The sequence below is a fragment of the Tyto alba genome, unplaced genomic scaffold (genome assembly GCF_018691265.1).
Source record: "Tyto alba isolate M040663 unplaced genomic scaffold, T.alba_DEE_v4.0 Super-Scaffold_20000042, whole genome shotgun sequence".
NCBI lineage: Eukaryota > Metazoa > Chordata > Aves > Strigiformes > Tytonidae > Tyto > Tyto alba.
The window spans coordinates 15,197,885-15,215,189 of NW_024881293.1; the positions used below are offsets into that span (position 1 = coordinate 15,197,885).

At 69.4% G+C, this 17,305-nt stretch overlaps 1 protein-coding gene across 4 annotated transcripts in view; it reads left to right on the top strand.

The window, feature by feature from the left end:
- Positions 1-17,305, top strand: part of NFIC (nuclear factor I C) — a 43,473-nt gene that overhangs the window by 23,253 nt on the left and 2,915 nt on the right. For 2 of the 4 annotated variants that reach the window (XM_042795068.1, XM_042795067.1), the window contains exons 3-9: positions 10,368-10,439; positions 10,986-11,060; positions 11,202-11,325; positions 11,706-11,830; positions 13,533-13,661; positions 13,792-13,976; positions 16,181-16,340. In XM_042795068.1, coding sequence (XP_042651002.1) covers positions 10,368-10,439; positions 10,986-11,060; positions 11,202-11,325; positions 11,706-11,830; positions 13,533-13,661; positions 13,792-13,976; positions 16,181-16,340 — 870 coding nt within the window. The remainder of the gene's footprint in view (positions 1-10,367; positions 10,440-10,985; positions 11,061-11,201; positions 11,326-11,705; positions 11,831-13,532; positions 13,662-13,791; positions 13,977-16,180; positions 16,341-17,305) is intronic. The other 2 variants (XM_042795070.1, XM_042795069.1) reach the window with 1 other exon arrangement.

Sequence of the window (17,305 nt, forward strand, 5' to 3'; positions counted from 1 at the left end):
GGGGATGGGAATGAATGGGAACGGGTTGGGGTGGGGGTGCCCTGTGCAGGATGGGGCGGCGAGTGCCGGGCAGGGTGCGGGGGTGTCGTGCTGGGCTGAGACGTGACCCTGCTGGCCTGAATCGGAACGGGGTGCTGGGCGTGACTGGGGTGCTGCATGCCGGGCTGGACTGGGGGGCACCCCGTGCTGGTTTGTGTGGAGGTACAATGTCAGGCTGGGCTGGGGGGGACACCACCGGGCTGGACTGGGAGCACCCCCATGCTGGCCCGGGAGCCTTATCGTGACCATGCTGACGGCAGGGAGCAGGACCCCCCCCCCCCGGCAGCAGTCACGGGGTCCCCTGCGCCTCTTGGCGTGCCACATTGGGGGGGTCCCTGTGCCGGCGGGTTCCCTGGCCACCACACAGCCGGTGGGTGTCCCCGGGGAGGTGGCTGCCCCTCTGCCACCACCCCCCCGCCCCCCCGCCAGCGACCTTGACCCCGGCGTCTGGGTCCCCAGCAGCCGCAGTCACCTGACTGTCTAATTGGGAACACAGTGGCTGTAAATACTCTCTGATAAGGCCTGGCAGCCTCTCACTTTCTCTGTTAAGGTCGCTCCGTGCCCTGGTTAAGGGGGACTGGGACAGGACAGCGGCACCGGCTGCGCCTGGGGTGGGACCCCCCCCCCCCCCCCCGGGGTGCTGCAGGGTGCTGGGCGCTGCGGGGCGGGCGTGGGGGGATGCTCAGCATTGCCTTGGCCTCGGCCCACAGCGGGCGCTTTCTGTGGGGCTGTGGCTGGAGAGGAGTTACCCAGCCCGCCCCGTCGGTGGGGAAACTGAGGCAGGGCGGGACGGTGGGGCCCTGCGCGGTGTGGCCAGGCCGGGCGATGGCACGGCTGGGGGTGTGCTGGGTGTCCCCACAGCCGCGCAGGCTCGCCGGCCTCCTCCCTGCCCAGCGTGCTGCCTGCTCCCTCCTGCCCGCTCCCACCCGCTCCCTCCGCACGCTTCCCCCCCCCCCCCTTGCACATCTCACCCCTCAGCCACCCCCCTGCTTCGGGGCTGGGGGGCGAGCAGAAGGATGCTGCGGGGGGGGGGGATCTTGCCTGCACGGAACCCCCCCTGGCCGGGCAGCTCCAGCTCCCTGCAGCCCCCCTGGCCCCCCGTTATCAGGCTGGAGCACGTGGGCTCTCGGCTCCCCCGCCTACGCCCGGCCCGTTTTGCTGGTGTCAGCACAATTTCCCAGCCACTGCTCTGGCAGTGCCGGGGAGGGGAGGTGGTGGAGGAGCCCCCCGGCCCTGATCTCCCTACTCAGGGTCAGGGGCAGCCTTGAGGGGGGGCTGGATTCCAACCCCTACCCCAGACCGATGCTGAGGGCCCGCTCTGCCTCTCAAATCTTTCTTGCCCCCCCATCCCTCTGCCTGGAACACCCGCCTGCTCTCTGTGCCCCCCCCGGGGTGCGCATGGGGAAACTGAGGCATGAGCGATGCTGGGCTGGGGGGAGGCCACATCCCAGCCCCTCTGGCCCCGGGGAGGGGGGCTGCCATGGGGTGCAGGGGAGCGCTGGGCACCTGGGTCCGCTCCCCAATGTTCGGCAGCGCAGCACCGGCCCCAGGAACCCCCTGCCCAGCACCCACAGCCCCGGGTACCCCCGTGGGCAGGGCGGACTGGTGTTCCGGTGCAGGATGGGTGCAGGGCTGGGTGCTGGATGTGAGCAGGGCTGGGTGCAGGGCTGGGCTGTGCACACCGCAGTGGGGGAGGGGATGGCGCTGCAGCCCAGAGCTGGGTGTGCAGCGGGGGGGGGGGGGGGGATGGGGGGGGGGGGTTGGTGGGGGGAGCTCGGAGGTCGCTGGTGAAAGTCAAAAGCATTGCAGTAAAATGGTAATCAATCTCCCCAGTCGATGGTGCCAGGACCTTCGAAGCATTACAGAGAGATTCCTCCCAGTAGCTCCTGACGGCAGCAGCCAGTCGGGGGGGGGGGCTACTGCCCCCCCTCCCTGCACCTTCACCTCGGTGCTCCCCACCTCTGTGGGCCCCCCGTCCCTGCACCCTCACCCTTGTGCCTCCATCCCTGCATCCCACATCCCTGGACCCCCATCCCGACACCCCCACCCCAGCAGCCCCTATCTCTGGACCCCCCCATCCTGGTACCCCCCCCATCCCTGGACCCCCCCTCCTCACGTCCCCATCCCTGCATCCCCATACTGGTACCCTCCCATCCCTGGACACTGTCCCCATCCCAGCCAGGCTCCAGGAGCCAGGGGGAGGCAGGGGAGCCCTTTGGGGTGCTGTGGGGCTGGGCAGGGACCCCACAGCCGATGTGCTGGGCAGGGCTGGGGAGTGTAGGGGCGGGGGGGGGGGGCGGGGGGCGAGGCTCTGCCCTGCAGTGAGCTTCCCCTGGCCGTGCCTGGCAGCTGAGCCCGGCTGTGCCCCCCCAGGGCCATGCAGGGTCAGAGCGGATGGGTGCCCAGGGCAAGCGGGCAGCGGGGCCCGGGGGTGGCATCCCCCCCCCCCCCCGGCACGCTGCCACGTGCAGCCGGCCACGCTGCTGCTGGCACACAGCACCCCGGGGCGGGGGGGGGGGGGCAGGCAGGGACCTCTGTGCCGTGCCAGCATCTGCGTCGCCCACCGCCTGGCAGCCCCTTATCTCCCCTCACCAGCCTCGCCGCTGGCTGCGGCGCGAGGCAGATGGCACCAATCTGCCAGGGAGCCCGTGCCAGGGCTCTCGTCCCGAGCGCGCTGGCCGGCCGTGCCAGGCCGGCCGTGCCAAACGTCTGCGCGGTCCCTCCAGATGGAGGAGCAGGCGTTTCCCCAGGCAGCGCCGCTCTGCCAGCCCCCGCGCAAATATTTATCGGCAGGGTTGCGAGGAGATTGATGGGGTGCACAATATTTGGGCTCTGCCATCCGCAGAGCCGGGCACCGGCGGGCAGGCAGGCCGGAGAACCGCCCCCCCCCCCCAGCACACAGATAAACACGTGCAAACCCTCCTCCCGCTCCGGGTATCTCTCCGCTCCCAACCCAGGAAAGCGGGGAGGCTGGCGTTGAGGGGAGCGGGACAGGCAGGGCCCAGGAGGAGAGATCCCCCGGGAACGGGCACGGGGGTACGAGACATCATGGAATCTACAGGGGCTGGTTTCCTGCCCCCAAGAGCTGTGTGCCGCAGGCGTGGGGTGGAAGGGGGCTCGCTGGGGTGCGGTACCCCAGCCATCCCTGTCCCCTGCGGTGTCACTGCCCGCGGGACCCGCTGTCCCTGTGCCCGGCCCGGCGGCGGCGGCCGGGGTGGTTTTGCCGTGCCTGAGCTCTCCGGATCGATGTGCCGGCGACCTTGGGGAGGTCAGGGCTTCCCCAGCTCTCCCGCAGTGCGCCGAGCCGGAGGCATGCCGGAGCCAGCCGGCTTCCCCGCAGTGCCCGGCTGGGTGGCAGGGGAGCAGCCCCAGCCCCGCCGCACCAGTGAAGCGAGTTGCCCCGTGCTCAGCCCCGCGGCCTTGGCCAGGCTGAGCGGTGTCTGCTGGGGACCTGGCACAGGGCGCCACGTCCTGTGGTGCCGGGCTGGGGGACAAGGGGCCGGAGCGGTTCCCGGCGCTGTTCGGCGCCCAATGAATAAAAGATGAGCGAGCTCCGTCTCGCGAGCACCTGCCGTCCCCCCCGCCTTCGCCACCCGCCGGCCCCCCTTGCTGGCAACCACTGTGCCCTCCCCGGGGCTGCAGTTGCCATCCTGGCCGGGCGCCCAGCTCCGTGCCGCGCTGGCAAGGGACAGCTGGGGCAGCAGATGCCCGCTGTGCTCCCTCCCGCCGGTGACAACGGGCATGGGGGGGGGGGGGGAACAGATGCCACCAAGCCCCCCCAGCGTGCCACTGTGCCCCCGAGCTGGGCTGGCACCACCAGCTGGGGGCCGGGGTCCCCTGGCACGCCGGCCTCCACGCTGGGGTCTCGGCAAGCTTGGGGGGGGGGGCTTGAGCCTGCCCCCCTCCAGCCCTGTGTGGCCTCTGAGCTTGGCCTCCGGGGTGGGAGATTCCCGCAGGGCACTGGGAGCGATGCCTGTGGGCAGTGTGGGGCTGGGGGGGGGCCGGGGGGGGGGCCGGGGGGGGCCATGGGACTCTGCAGAGGGGCTGGCTGAGCCGTGCCGTGGGCTGTGTGGTGCCGTGGGCTGTGCCGTGCCGTGGGCTGTGCCCGCTGTGGGCTGTGCGGTGCCGTGGGCTGTGCCATGCCGTGGGCTGTGCGGTGCCGTGGGCTGTGCGGTGCCGTGGGCTGTGCCCGCCGTGGGCTGTGCCCGCCGTGGGCTGTGCTGTGCCGTGGGCTGTGCTGGGCTGTGGGCTGTGCCCACCGTGGGCTGTGCCGTGCCGTGGGCTGTGCCGTGCCGTGGGCTGTGCCCGCTGTGGGCTGTGCGGTGCCGTGGGCTGTGCCCACCATGGGCTGTGCCGTGCCGTGGGCTGTGCTGTGCCGTGGGCTGTGCTGGGCTGTGGGCTGTGCCCACCGTGGGCTGTGCCGTGCCGTGGGCTGTGCCCTCCGTGGGCTGTGCCCACCGTGGGCTGTGCCGTGCTGTGGGCTGTGCGGTGCCGTGGGCTGTGCCCGCCGTGGGCTGTGCCCACCGTGGGCTGTGCGGTGCCGTGGGCTGTGCGGTGCCGTGGGTTGGGGGGCAGCGCGGCGTGGGCAGCCCCCAGCAGGACCAGGCCCCTGGGCAGGCCCGTGGGTCCGTCCTGGGCAGGCGGGGGCCGGGCCGGGGACCCTCTGGCTGCACCTGCAGAGCTGGGGTGTCCCCCCGCCTCCCCCATCTCCCTTCTCCTCCCTCCTGCCTTTTCTCCTGTCTTCCTCCTCCCTTCCTTCTGCTTTCCCTCCCTCCCTCCTCCCTGTTAGCTTTTCATCCTCTTCTTATTTTCATTTTCTTCTTTCTTTTGTTAGTTTCTTTCTCTTTTACTTTTTTCTTTTTCTTTTTTTTTCTTTTTCTTTTTTTTATTGTTTTTATTTTTTTCTTTTTCTTTTTCTCTTTTTATTTTTATTTCTTTTGCTTTTTGATTTTTTCTTTTATCTTTTTCCTTTTCTCTTTCCTTTTCCTTTTCCTTTTCCTTTTCCTTTTCCTTTTCCTTTTCCTTTTCCTTTTCCTTTTCCGTTTTCTTTTCCTTTTCCGTTTTCTTTTTTTCTTTTTCTTTTTCTTTTTCTTTTTCTTTTTCTTTTTCTTTTTCTTTTTCTTTTCTTTTTCTTTTTCTTTTTCTTTTTCTTTTTCTTTTTCTTTTTCTTTTTATTTTTATTTTTATTTTTATTTTTATTTTTATTTTTTTTTTTTTTCTTTTTCTTTTTCTCTTTTTCTTTTTCTTTTTCCTTTTCTTTTTCTTTTTCTTCTTTTCTTTCTTTCCCTTTCCCTCTCCCCTTCTCTCCGCTTTCATTTCTTCCTTCCTTTTTTCTTTCTTTCTCCCTCCCTTCCTCCCTTCCTTTCTCTCCTTTCTCCCATTCCCTCCCAGCAGCTGCACCCCAGGTGCCCCCCGGCCCCCCCCAGCCCAGGGCCCAGGGGCTGGGTGCCAGCACCCCGCCGGGGAGGAGGTCCCGGGGGGGCGGGGGGGCTCAGCCATCCCTTTGTCCATCCCACTCTTGCCCATCCCTTTGTTCGCTGCCATCTGTCCCCGCTCGCCTCCGCGGGCGCCGGCAGCCCTGGATGTGGCCCAGGCCTGGCAGGGCCGGGCGAGGGGGCGGCCGTGCTGCCCGCCTGGGGGGGTTCCCCCCGGCCGCCGCCATCTCTTCACGCCGGCCGGGGTCGGCCGAGGACAAACCCGCTCGCTCCCAGCGCGCCGGCGCTCGCTCGCAGGCGCCGGCCAACGTGCTCGCGCCTCCCCAGCCTCCGGCCCGGGCCAGCTGGCTGCAGCCGGTGAACGTGGCAGCGGGGCGCGTCCGTCCCCCCCCCGCCGCCTCAGGGGATGCCTCCGGCCAGGACCTCCCCGCGGTTTTTGCTCGGCTGGGGTAGGAGAAGCTGCTGCCCCCCACGGCATTGGCGGGCTGGCGGAGAGCGGGCTGAGACCCGGCAAACTCATCTCACCCCCGGTGGCACCGCAGCCCTCCGGGAGCGGCAGCGCGGGCTGAAGGGGGAGCGGGCCGCTGTAAAGAGCACGGCAGGGGGTCCAGTGCCCCCGGCGTGCCCGCCAGCCTGGCTGAGCCGGGATTTACCCGGCACACACGGTGCTTCGGGGGGGTATTACATAAAGGAGGTTACACAAGCGGGTCTGTTCCGGGTTTTATGTAAGGGCCACCCCAGCCCGCCCGGCAGTGGGACGGGCAATGCCGCTCGGACCAGTGGGGCCACTGTGGGGTGGGGGGGGCTGAGGGTTTGGCAAGGAGAAGCCCCCAAATCACACCTCCGCCCCTCACGGTCTCACCCACCCCAAGCCCTTGCAGTGGGGCTGCTGCTCCACAGCACTGGGGCTCCCTCGGGTCTCCAGGTGTCCCCCATGCCGACCAGGCTGTTCACTCTGGGCCCTAGTGATGCACGCTGCGGGGGAGAGCCAGCCGGAGGCACCAGGGGAGCTGGGTGGGTGCTGGGGCTGTGCCACCACTGGGAGCAGGGCAGGGGACAGTTCCCCAGGGGACTTAGCCCTGAGGTGGCCCCGGGGGAAACTGAGGCACAGGGGCAGGAACCTGCAGGCCGCAGCGCTGAGCCTTGTCCCATCTCCTGCCCTGCCGCTAGCAGAGCTGGGGGAGGAGGAGGAAAGCTGCTGCCCTCACCGGGGGGCCTGGGCCACACACGCCGGTGCCGGCGGCTCCACCAGCCCCCAGCGTCCTCCCGCCGCCGCGCCTGCGCCCCACGCTGCTGCCGGTAACACCGTGCCCTGTTACCGTCAGTGCTCAGGCACGGAGCCAGGGCTCTCCCGCAGCCGCGCCAGCCCCGAGGGGCACCCAGCCTACAGGGACACCCCCCCACACTACCACCACCCCCCCCCCCCAGCCTCCCACCTCCAAGGGCCAGCCCTGCTGCCCCGGGGTCGTTCCCACGCGCCGAGGCCACGGGCAGGGAGTCGCCGTGGGGCCAGGGGCACCCCGCCAGCCGGCGGGGCCGGGGGGGCCGGGGATCCGGGATTCAATGGGTGGCGTCGTTCCAGGCTGCCAGCGCGGCCGGGAGCCCAGGCAGCGCCCCCCCCCCCCCCCCCCCAACACCTCCCCGGGCACACACTTTGCTCTTTTTAAAAGCGATTCCATCGACCTGTTTGGGCACCGAGCGCTCTCCCCGCTCCGTGCCAGGGGGGACCCCGGCACTGAACCCTCTCCCCGCTCCGTGCCAGGGGGGACGCCGGCACTGAACCCTCTCCCCGCTCCGTGCCAGGGGGGACCCCGGCACTGAACCCTCTCCCCGCTCCGTGCCAGGGGGGACGCCGGCACTGAACCCTCTCCCCGCTCTGTGCCAGGGGGGACCCCGGCACTGAACCCTCTCCCCACTGGGGTCCCCCGCAATGTGGCAGCAGAGCCCCCCTCTCCTCCGTCCCCCATCCTGGCGTGGGGTGCAGAGGGTGCTGGATGCCCCCCCCCCCCCCATCAGCGAGCCCCCCAGGCTTCTTTCACCTTCCCGGTGCAGCTGAGCTGCCTTGTTGGGTGCCAGATTTGGTCTCCCCCCCCCCCCGGCCCCAAAACGTCCCTTGGGGGGCAGCGAGGCCGCGGCAGGAGCCGGGCGATCCCTTCGCCATTTTAGTGCGCGCCGGCCGGCCGCCGGCAGCCGTCACATGGCGGTGAGAGCAGAGTTTGGCCCGGCCGCGCCGCCGCGCCGGAGGAGGCAGCCAGAAATCTGCTGGCGAGCTCGCCCGGCCCAGCCGCGAGAATCCCCCGCAGCTGGGGGGGTACGGAGCCCATGGCCCCCGTCCCCACACCCGCACGCCTCCGTCAGCGGGGACACGAGGGGGCCGGGAGGGGACGGTTGCCAGCTGCCAAACCCCAGAGCTCGGGAAGGTCCCCGGTGCCCCTTGGGGTGCCATGGCTGGGACCGGGGTGCTTGGGTTGGGGGGAGGCGCCCCGGGGTGCCCCCCAGGGACAGGGGCGGGTGGGGTGGCCTTGCCAGGATGGTGCTGGCGGGGGTTGTGGGGGCGCAGGGACGCGGCGGGGCACCCCGGTGCACCCAGGGCGAGCGAACGACCCCGCGGGGTGAACAGGGGCCGGGCTGGGGGGGCTCGGGGGGGAGGGAGAAAAGGGCTGTGCCAGGCATCCTGGGGGAGCAAGGGTCCACACGGAGCATCTTGGGGGGGGGGGGGAAAGGCCCATGTGGGGCGTCTCGGGGTGAGCGGGGGCCATGCGGGGTCTCTCCGGGCGAGCAGCCCCGGGAGGTCCTGTGGGTCCAGCTGAGGGCTGGGAGGGCACGGCTTGGGGGGGCTTCCCGTCAGCTGAGCCCCCCCGGGAGCGGGCAGCGGGGAGCCATCCCTGGGGGCGAGCTGGGGGGGGGGGGGGAGCCGGGGACCCCCGAGGCAATGGCGGTGGGGGCTGTGGGGAGCCAGGCCGGGCTCGGGGTTGCAACCGCAAGACACCGCCCCGTGTGCCTTGGCCGGGCTCCACCGCTAACCGCTTCCAGAGCCACCGCGAGATTTGTTGTTCTAAGAGGCGAGGAGGGGCCGTGTCCGGCCGCGGGGTGCCCGCGGGCGCGCCGGGGGGGTCCCTGCCGCCCCTCGCCCCCTTCCCCGCCTCGCTTGTGCCCCGCTCGCGCCCACCGCCCGCTCCCACGCGGCTGGGCACGCGGCAGCTTTCAAAATGAAGGGGGGGGTGGAAATAGGGAAAAAAAAAAAAAAAAAAAAAAAAAAAAAAAGAGAGAAATGGAGAGAAAGCGGGGAATAAACCCCGGTGCCCATCGCCAGGGGAATTTCTGGTCCCTAAAATGGCTGCCTGGGGGCAGCCGGGCGGGCGGCGGCGGGATGCGGCGCTGGGGAGGGATGCCACGGGGCCGCCGGCGGGAAAGGGCGGCCAGGCCGGCGCGGGGAAAGCGTGGGGAGGAACGCCAGCGCGTGGGGAGGGAGACAAAATGGCTGCGGTTGGCGTCGAGTGGCCCGGGGGGTGGCGTGGGGGGGTGTCGGGGCGGCGCAGCCCCACTGCCCGCATGGCTCGGCCTGGCTGGCCAAAAATAACCGCCCCGGGAGCCGTGCGCGCGCGAGGGACCGGGGGGGAGGACACGGGGCGGGGGGGGGGGGGGGAATGGGGGAGAAAAGAAGGAAAGAAAGGGAAAAAGCCCCAAAGCCGCAGCAGGCGGGCTGGCAGCGGTGGCCGCTCTGTTTTGACGGTGTTGTTTGGATTGTCACAGCCCTTTCCCAGCATCAGCCAAAGCTGTGAAAGAGAGACGCCGAAGGCCGCGGGGTGGGAGGAGGAGGAGGATGGAGGGGCAGGAGGAAGGACGAGGAGAGGGGGGAAAACACACGGCAAAAAGTTTTTCAAGGGCTTCGGGAGCAGCAGCTGGGCGAGGGGCGTGCGGCCAAGAGGAGGGATGCTCCCGAGAGCGGGTGGGGCGCCGGGGAGGTGTGGGGAGCCGGGGGATGCGCCGGCCGTGCCGTGCCGTGCCGTGCCGTGCTGTGCCGTGCCATGCCGTGCCATGCCGTGCCGTGCCGTGCCGTGCCGTGCTGTGCCATGCCGTGCCGTGCCATGCCGTGCCGTGCCGTGCCGTGCCGTGCTGTGCCGTGCTGTGCCGTGCCATGCCGTGCCGTGCCGTGCTGTGCCGTGCCGTGCCGTGCCGTGCCATGCCGTGCCGTGCCGTGCCGTGCCATGCTGTGCCGTGCCGTGCCGTGCCGTGCCGTGCCGTGCTGTGCCGTGCTGTGCCAGGCCGTGCCGTGCCGTGCTGTGCCAGGCCGTGCCGTGCCGTGCCGGGGAGGGCCGGTGCTGCTGAGCTCAGCGTCTGAGCCGGGTTATTTTTAGCTCGGATGGAGCGGGGGCGGTGGGGGCTTCGGGGGGGGGGGGGGTGGGTCAGAGCAGGCGCTGCCTCGCAGCCCTGCTGCCCCCCCCCCGGGGGGAGCTCGGGGGCGGCAGGACGAGGCGCCGTGGGGCGGCAAGGGCGATGCCTGGGTGCGGTGACACTGCGCGGTGGGGCAGGGATGGGCCGCAGCAGCGGCTGGGGGGGGAGCGCGGCCAGGCGGCCGTCACCCTGCCTTGGGGCAGGTCAGGCACCACGGGGGGGGGGGGGGGTTGTTCCCCTCCTGCGCGGCAGCGTTGGGGCTGTCCCCGTCCCTGCCGCTGGCAGGGGCTCTCAGGGAGGGACATTTGGTGGCTCTTCCCCAGGATGTGCTGGCTCAGTTGTGGCCCTCCCGCGGCGGGAAGCCTCTGGCCAGACTGTGCCTCAGTTTCCCCCTGCCCGGCGGAGCGGTGAGGGAGGCTGCCGGGCCGTTAGCCGACAGGCGTCCCCGGCTTGTACCGGCGCGTGGTGGCTCACCCGGGTGTTTCTTCCCTCTTGCAGATGCAGAGCAGAGCAGCAGCCCCCGGACGGGCATCGGCTCAGACCAGGAGGACAGCAAACCCATCACGCTGGGTGAGCAGGGCAGGCAGGGCTCAGGGAAGGGCTCGAGGGACCCCAGAGCCCATCCCCAGGGTCCCTGCGGTGGAGGGAGCCCCCTCGACAGGCGGTTGTGCCCCCCTGCGCCGGCAGCTCCCACCAGCAGCCCCGGTGCCCCCCCCCCCTGCTCCAGCCCCAGTCAGCTGCTGCCTGGCACCTGCAGTGAGCTGGGCATGGCCTCAGCCTCATCCCACGGCCAGCAGAGCCCCACTGGGGCCGTGTCCCTCGGGGACAGCAGCTGCCACGGGGGTTCCACAGTGGGTTTGCAGCCCCCCTAACCCTGCCGCAGGGAAACTGAGGCACGGAGCAGCCCTGGGGTGCCCTCAGCAGAGGGGGACCGGTTGGGGTGGTCCCATGCTGGAGGAGGGGAGTGGAGCGAAGCCGGCCGAGGGGGGGGGGCAGGTGGCATTATGGGGGATGTGGGGATGTTGGGGCGCCCTCAAGCATTGCCACGGGACAGCGCGGGACAGGATGGGTGGTCCTGTCCTCCACTCCCAGCACTCCCTCCTCTCTCCCGTGCAGATTCAACAGACTTCCAGGAAAGCTTTGTCACCTCGGGGGTGTTCAGCGTCACCGAGCTCATCCAGGTGTCCCGAAGTGAGTGCCACCCCCACCGCCAGCTGCCCGGGGAACGGCAGCGTCCCAACAGCTCTGCCGCCCCGGCCGCGTGCTGGGGGTCCCCTCCCTGCCAGGCGGGGGCAATGCCGGGCCCCCCCTGACCCCCCTCTCTCCCTGCAGCACCGGTGGTGACGGGCACGGGGCCAAACTTCTCCCTGGGGGAGCTGCAGGGCCACCTGGCCTACGACCTGAACCCCTCCAGCACCGGCATGAGGAGGACGCTGCCCAGCACCTCCTCCAGCGGGTAGGTGATGCCGGGGTGATGCCGGGGTGATGCCGGGGTGATGCTGGGGCTGTGCCGGGGTGATGCTGGGGTGATGATGCTGGGGTGATGCCTGGGGTGATGCCTGGGGTGATGCTGGGGTGATGCCTGGGGCTGATGCCAGGGTGATGCTGGGGCTGTGCCAGGGTGATGCTGGGTGATGCTGGTGATGCTGGGGTGATGCTGGGGCTGTGCCAGGGTGATGCTGGGGATGATGCCGGGGTGATGCCGGGGTGATGCTGGGGTGATGCTGGGGCCAGCCAGAGCCCGGCCGTGGGCAGCTGGCCATCTCACCATGGGGAAAGCGGGGGACAGGCCGGATCCTGCTGTGGGCTGGTGCTGATCCCTTCTCTGCCCCCCAGGAGCAAACGGCACAAGTCGGGGTCCATGGAGGACGACATCGACACCAGCCCGGGGGGGGAGTACTACACCTCCTCCAACTCCCCCACCAGCAGCAGCCGCAACTGGACAGAAGACATGGAAGGGGGTAGGTGCCTCCATATAGGGGCCTCCCTATAGGTGCTCTCCTGCTGCTATAGGGCCCCCCGCCCCGCCAGCTCGCCCCTTCTCTACCAGCACCACTGTCAGACCTGCCCTGTGAAAGCCCAGGCGTTCTGTACGTGCCCTGGGGTTGCTGTAGGGCCCTCAGGTCAAAGCGTGAGCTGGCTGTAGGGGCTGTGGTGGTGCTGTAGGGCCCCCCACCAAGGCACAGGCTCTCCGTAGGTGCTATGGGGTTAGTACAGAGCCTGCCATTAAGTCACAGGCTTTATAGGTGCCGTGATGTTTCTATAGGAGTCCCCTGCTCGGGGCAAGGATCTGTAGATGCCATGGGGTTGGACAGGACGCCCTCTTTAAACACGGGCTCTCTGTAGGTGCCACAGTGTTGCTCTGGGGCTCCCTGATTTAGGCACAGGTTCTCCATAGGTGTCCAGGTGGTGCTGTAGCCACCCCCATTTAGGCACAGGCTCTTTGTGGGTGCTGCAGTGTTGCTACAGGGTACCCCCCCCCCCCCCATTTAGTCACAGGCTGTCTCTATAGGTGCTCTCTATAGGGCCAGCCCAGCACCCCAGCCCCACGCTGGCCTCTCCCAGCCCCACGGCAGCTGCTGGCACTACGGACAGCTTTCTTTCTTGCTTTGCGTTTTTTTTTTTCCCTTTCCTGTCTAGACAGCCCCAATTAGCTGTTCATTAAGAAAAGAGGGGGCTGGGCTAATTAAAGCGATGCTGCGGGGCTGGCACGGCGGCTCCCACGCCCCGGGGCGCCTTCACGAGGCTGCGGGCGAAGGAGCCGCTCCGCTTTCTCCCCCCCTTGGCTCTTATCCTGCCCCCCCCCACACCCCCAACCCAGGGCCGAATCCGCCCCGGCCCCCCAGCCCTGCCAGAGCCCGGGGGTGCCCAGCTGGGGGGCTGGAGGCACCGGATCCTGTCGGAAGGAGCCTTGAGGAGAGCAAGTCCTGCCCCCTGAACGGTGCCCCATGTGTGCCAGGGCCCGTGCCCCTCCCTGCCCCACCTCAGGCCCCGTGGAGGGGCAGGTGGGAGGGCAGGAGGGTCCCGGGGAGAGGCGCAGCCCCCTCCCCGAAGCATTGCCCGTGGGTGCGTGGGCAGGCATGGCGGGAGGGAGCCGTGCTAGGGCATCCCTGTCCCTGACTGGTGGCCTGACCCAGGGAAGGGATGGGGCAGAGGGGCTCAGCTGTGGTGGCGGGGGGGTTATGGCAATCCCGTACGGGATGTCCTGGGAAAATCCTCCTAACCTCCAGCTGAGAAGGGGCTAAACTCCTTACCTGGGCCAAACGGCCAGGGCTAAAGCCATGGTGGTGGGGGATTAATGTGCCCGTCACCCCCCCCCGCTTGGCCCTGCACCCCAGGGTGGCCCTCGGGTACCTGGGTGTCTGGTGCTGCAGGGGGATCCTGAACGCCGGGGCTGCAGGTCCCTGGAGGGGTCACCCCCTGAGCCAGCACCTTTCTGCCTCCCCGGGAGCTCCTTGTGCAGGCAGGATGTGGCCCTCAGCCCCAGGGCGCTAGGGGACCCACGCTCACAGCCACGCACCCTCCCCACACTCAGCCTGTCCCTAGGGTGCCCCTCACCCCAGGGACAAGAGTCCCCACCCTGGGCCGAGCTGGCAGCAGCCCCGGGACTTTGGGGTCCCGCAGTGGGTGCTGGGGTGTGACGCTGCGCCCCGCTTTCCCCAGGCATCTCTCCCACCGTGAAGAAGACAGAGATGGACAAGTCCCCCTTCAACAGCCCGTCACCCCAGGACTCCTCGCCCCGGCTGAGCAGCTTCACGCAGCACCACCGTCCCGTCATCGCGGTGCACAGCGGTGAGTGTCCTTGGCGGGGAAACCGAGGCACGGAGCGAGGCAGGCGAGCGGGTGGCGGGGCTGGGGCAGCGGCTACCATGCAGTGACACTGGTGGGTGTCCCCCCCCGCCCCCCCGGCTCTCCCCCACAGGTATCGCTCGAAGCCCGCACCCGTCGTCTGCGCTGCATTTCCCCACCACCTCCATCCTCCCCCAGACGGCCTCCACCTACTTCCCCCACACGGCCATTCGGTACCCGCCTCATCTCAACCCGCAGGACCCGCTGAAAGATCTCGTCTCGCTGGCCTGTGACCCGTCCAACCAGCAGCCCGGACCGGTAAGGATCCGGCCCCGTCCCTGCATCCCATCACCGACCTCGCCGTTGGGCGCCGGGGGCCGCTGCCGGAGGGGCGTCCCCTGGATCGTCTGCCGCCGCCACCGCCGCCGCATTTTGGGGGGGGGGGGGGGTGTGGGGGTGTGGGGGGAATCGGGGTGCAACGATGGCACCTGAGGGCCAGCCCCCGGCCTGGTAGGGTGTTCTTACCGCCGCGGTTGGGGCTGGGCGGCTCCGGCCGGTGCCTTGCGTTGGTTCGGGAGCGCCGCTGGGCCTGGCTGGTGTTGGGACCTCGTTTCTCTGGCGCTGGAGGTGCCGTCGCCTGGCTCAGCACGGGGTGCCACCTCGCAGGGGGGACGGGGTGATGGGTGCCGGGGCTGAGCCGTCAGCCGGGGCTGGGAGTGCCTGGTGGGAGGGGGGGTGTCCGGCAGGGGCTGTGTGACCGTCGCCAACGAGCCACCGTCTGCCACCGTGCCTGGGGGAGCGATGGGCTCTGCACAGCCCGTCCGCCTGCGCAGCCAGCTGGTGACCCGTCAGCCCCGCCACCGCGCCGTGTCCCCCCCAGCAGCACCCCCCCCGGGGGTGGCAGGGCCACACCGTGCTGCTGCGTGCCTTCCCTCACCCCAGCACCCCGCACCCCACCAGCACCCTGTGCGCCCCCACACACCCAGCATCCTGTACACCCAGCACCCCCTGCACGCAGCCACCCGTGCACCCCCCTACCCCACACACCCAGCACCCCGTGCACCCAGCCACCCGTGCACCCCCTACCCCACACACCCAGCACCCCGTGCACCCAGCCACCCGTGCACCCCATGCACCCAGCCACCCGTGCACCCCATACCCCACACACCCAGCACCCCGTGCACCCAGCCACCCGTGCACCCCATGCACCCAGACACCCGTGCACCCCCTACCCCACACACCCAGCACCCCATGCACCCAGACACCCGTGCACCCCTACCCCACACACCCAGCACCCCGTGCACCCAGCCACCCATGCACCCCATACCCCACACACCCAGCACCCCATGCACCCAGACACCCGTGCACCCCATACCCCACACACCCAGCACCCTGTGCACCCAGACACCCGTGCACCCCATGCACCCAGCCACCCATGCACCCCCTACCCCACACACCAGCACCCCATGCACCCAGACACCCGTGCACCTCCTACCCCACACACCCAGCACCCGTGCACCCAGCCACCCATGCACCCCCTACCCCACACACCCAGCACCCCATGCACCCTACACACCCAGCACCCCATGCACCCAGCCCCCCATTCACCCTACACACCCAGCACCCCGTGCACCCAGCCACCCGTGCACCCCATGCACCCAGCCACCCGTGCACCCCATACCCCACACACCCAGCACCCGTGCACCCAGACACCCGTGCACCCCCTACCCCACACACCCAGCACCCCGTGCACTGCCCCAGCCACCCATGCACCCCCTACCCCACACACCCAGCACCCCATGCACCCTACACACCCAGCACCCCATGCACCCAGCCCCCCATTCACCCTACACACCCAGTGCCCCATGCACCCAGCACCCCACACACCCACCCCCCCAGGCTCCCTTCGTGCCTGAAGCCAGGGGTCAGGGGTGGCTGCGTTCCTGCTCCCGTGTTCTCCTGTGCCCCTACTCTGCCCCCCGGATGCGGAGGGCCTCGGGGAGCCCCTCTGAGCTCTGCCCAGCACCCGCCTGCTGCCCCCCCCCCGATGAGGCCTGATGCCAGGGTGAGGGGCATGGCTGCTCTTCCCCCACCCGGCGGCTCGGTGCCGGGCTGGTGGAGGCCGGATTCAGAGCCGCCCCCCCGCCGCGCTGCGCACGGGGAGCTGGTACAGGACCCTTTGAAGGCCGGCGCCGCGCCGGGTGCCCCTTCCCCGCAGGTGGGCGCTTCAAAGGCCTCCCGCCGCCACGGAGAGGGGGGGCACAGCGCCCCAGCTCCGGCCTGCGCCGCTCCCCTGCCCCCAGCCCGCCTCGAAACCCCCCCCTGCACCGCCGTGATTTCCCTGTTGCCGGCGCCGACCGTTCAGGGCTGCTCTGAGACCCAACAAACTCGTGTCAGTGGCGAGGGATGCTCCGTGCCCGTGCCGGGCAGCACCGGGGGCTCACCGGGCCGGCTTTGCCGGTGCTGCGCGTGCTTCCTAATGGCTTGTGCTGTTTGTTTTTCTGTCTGTGTTATGTCCCCAGTTAAATGGAAGTGGTCAAGTGAAAGTGCCCAGCCACTACCTGCCCACGCAGATGCTGGCGCCGCCACCTCCCCCCGGCATGCCCCGCTTGGCCGTCTCTCCTGACACCAAATCCACCACGACAACTACCGAGGGAGGGACGACCTCACCGACATCACCCAGTAAGCACCCTGCGGCGCCCACCCCTCTCCCCGGCCCGGCCGGCCCCCTCTTCTTGCAGCCTCCCCTAAGGTCCCCCCCCATCTCGGTGCTGCTGGGGGGGTGTTGGCAGAGGTGGCCTCCCCGCAGCCGGGGAGAGGGCGGCAGCCGGCACACGATGAGTTTGCTGGGTCTCAGGCAGGTCGGAGCGGGCAGGGTTTGGGCAGGCGGCTGTTGTGTCCCCCGAGCCGGGGGGGGTCCCACGCTGGTCCCAGGGACCGGCCTGAACCCCGCGTCCCGCTGAGACGGCCAGGGGAGTGGAGCCGCAGCAGGGCTCCCCCAAGCCAATGCCCAAACCCCCCTCCCCGGCACAGGCAGGGCTTGCAGGGGAGGCTGACGCCTCTCCGTGCCTCAGTTTCCCCACCAGCCAGCGGTGGTGCTGCCGGAGCCGTGGGGACCAGCCGGCGTGGGTGTGGTGCTGGGGCTGGGGGCAGCGTGCCTGGCTGCGCTGCGCAGGGCTGCCGTCCTCTCACTGCCACAGGGGTCCCCGGCACTGGGGACCCCGGTCTGGTCAGGGGCCGTGAAGCGACGCGGGTGCAAAGAACTGCGTGTGGGCCCCCCCAGGGCCCTCGGTGGGAGGTGCCAGGGGACCTTCGTTAGCAGCAGTGGCTGACGAGCTCATCCCCCGCCCCGCTCCACCTCGGGAGGCTTTAGCGCCTTGTCCAGGAGGATTTTTGGTGAGGTGAGCCCCGGGGCCGCAGAGGGGGGACGCTGGTGTCCCCCCCAGGGTGGCATCGGGGTGCGTGCCGCAGTGTGGGACGCCGTGCCGTCACTGGAGCCTGTGAGGGGGTTGTCCTGGTCCCACTGTGCCCCTGGGACACCTCCCGGTACCCTGAGAGGCTGCCACAGCCCCACGGAGTCGAGCCCTGCCCGGGGGCGCCGTCCCCAGGGGGGGACAGGCCACTGCTGGGTGCTGCCAGCCGGCCGG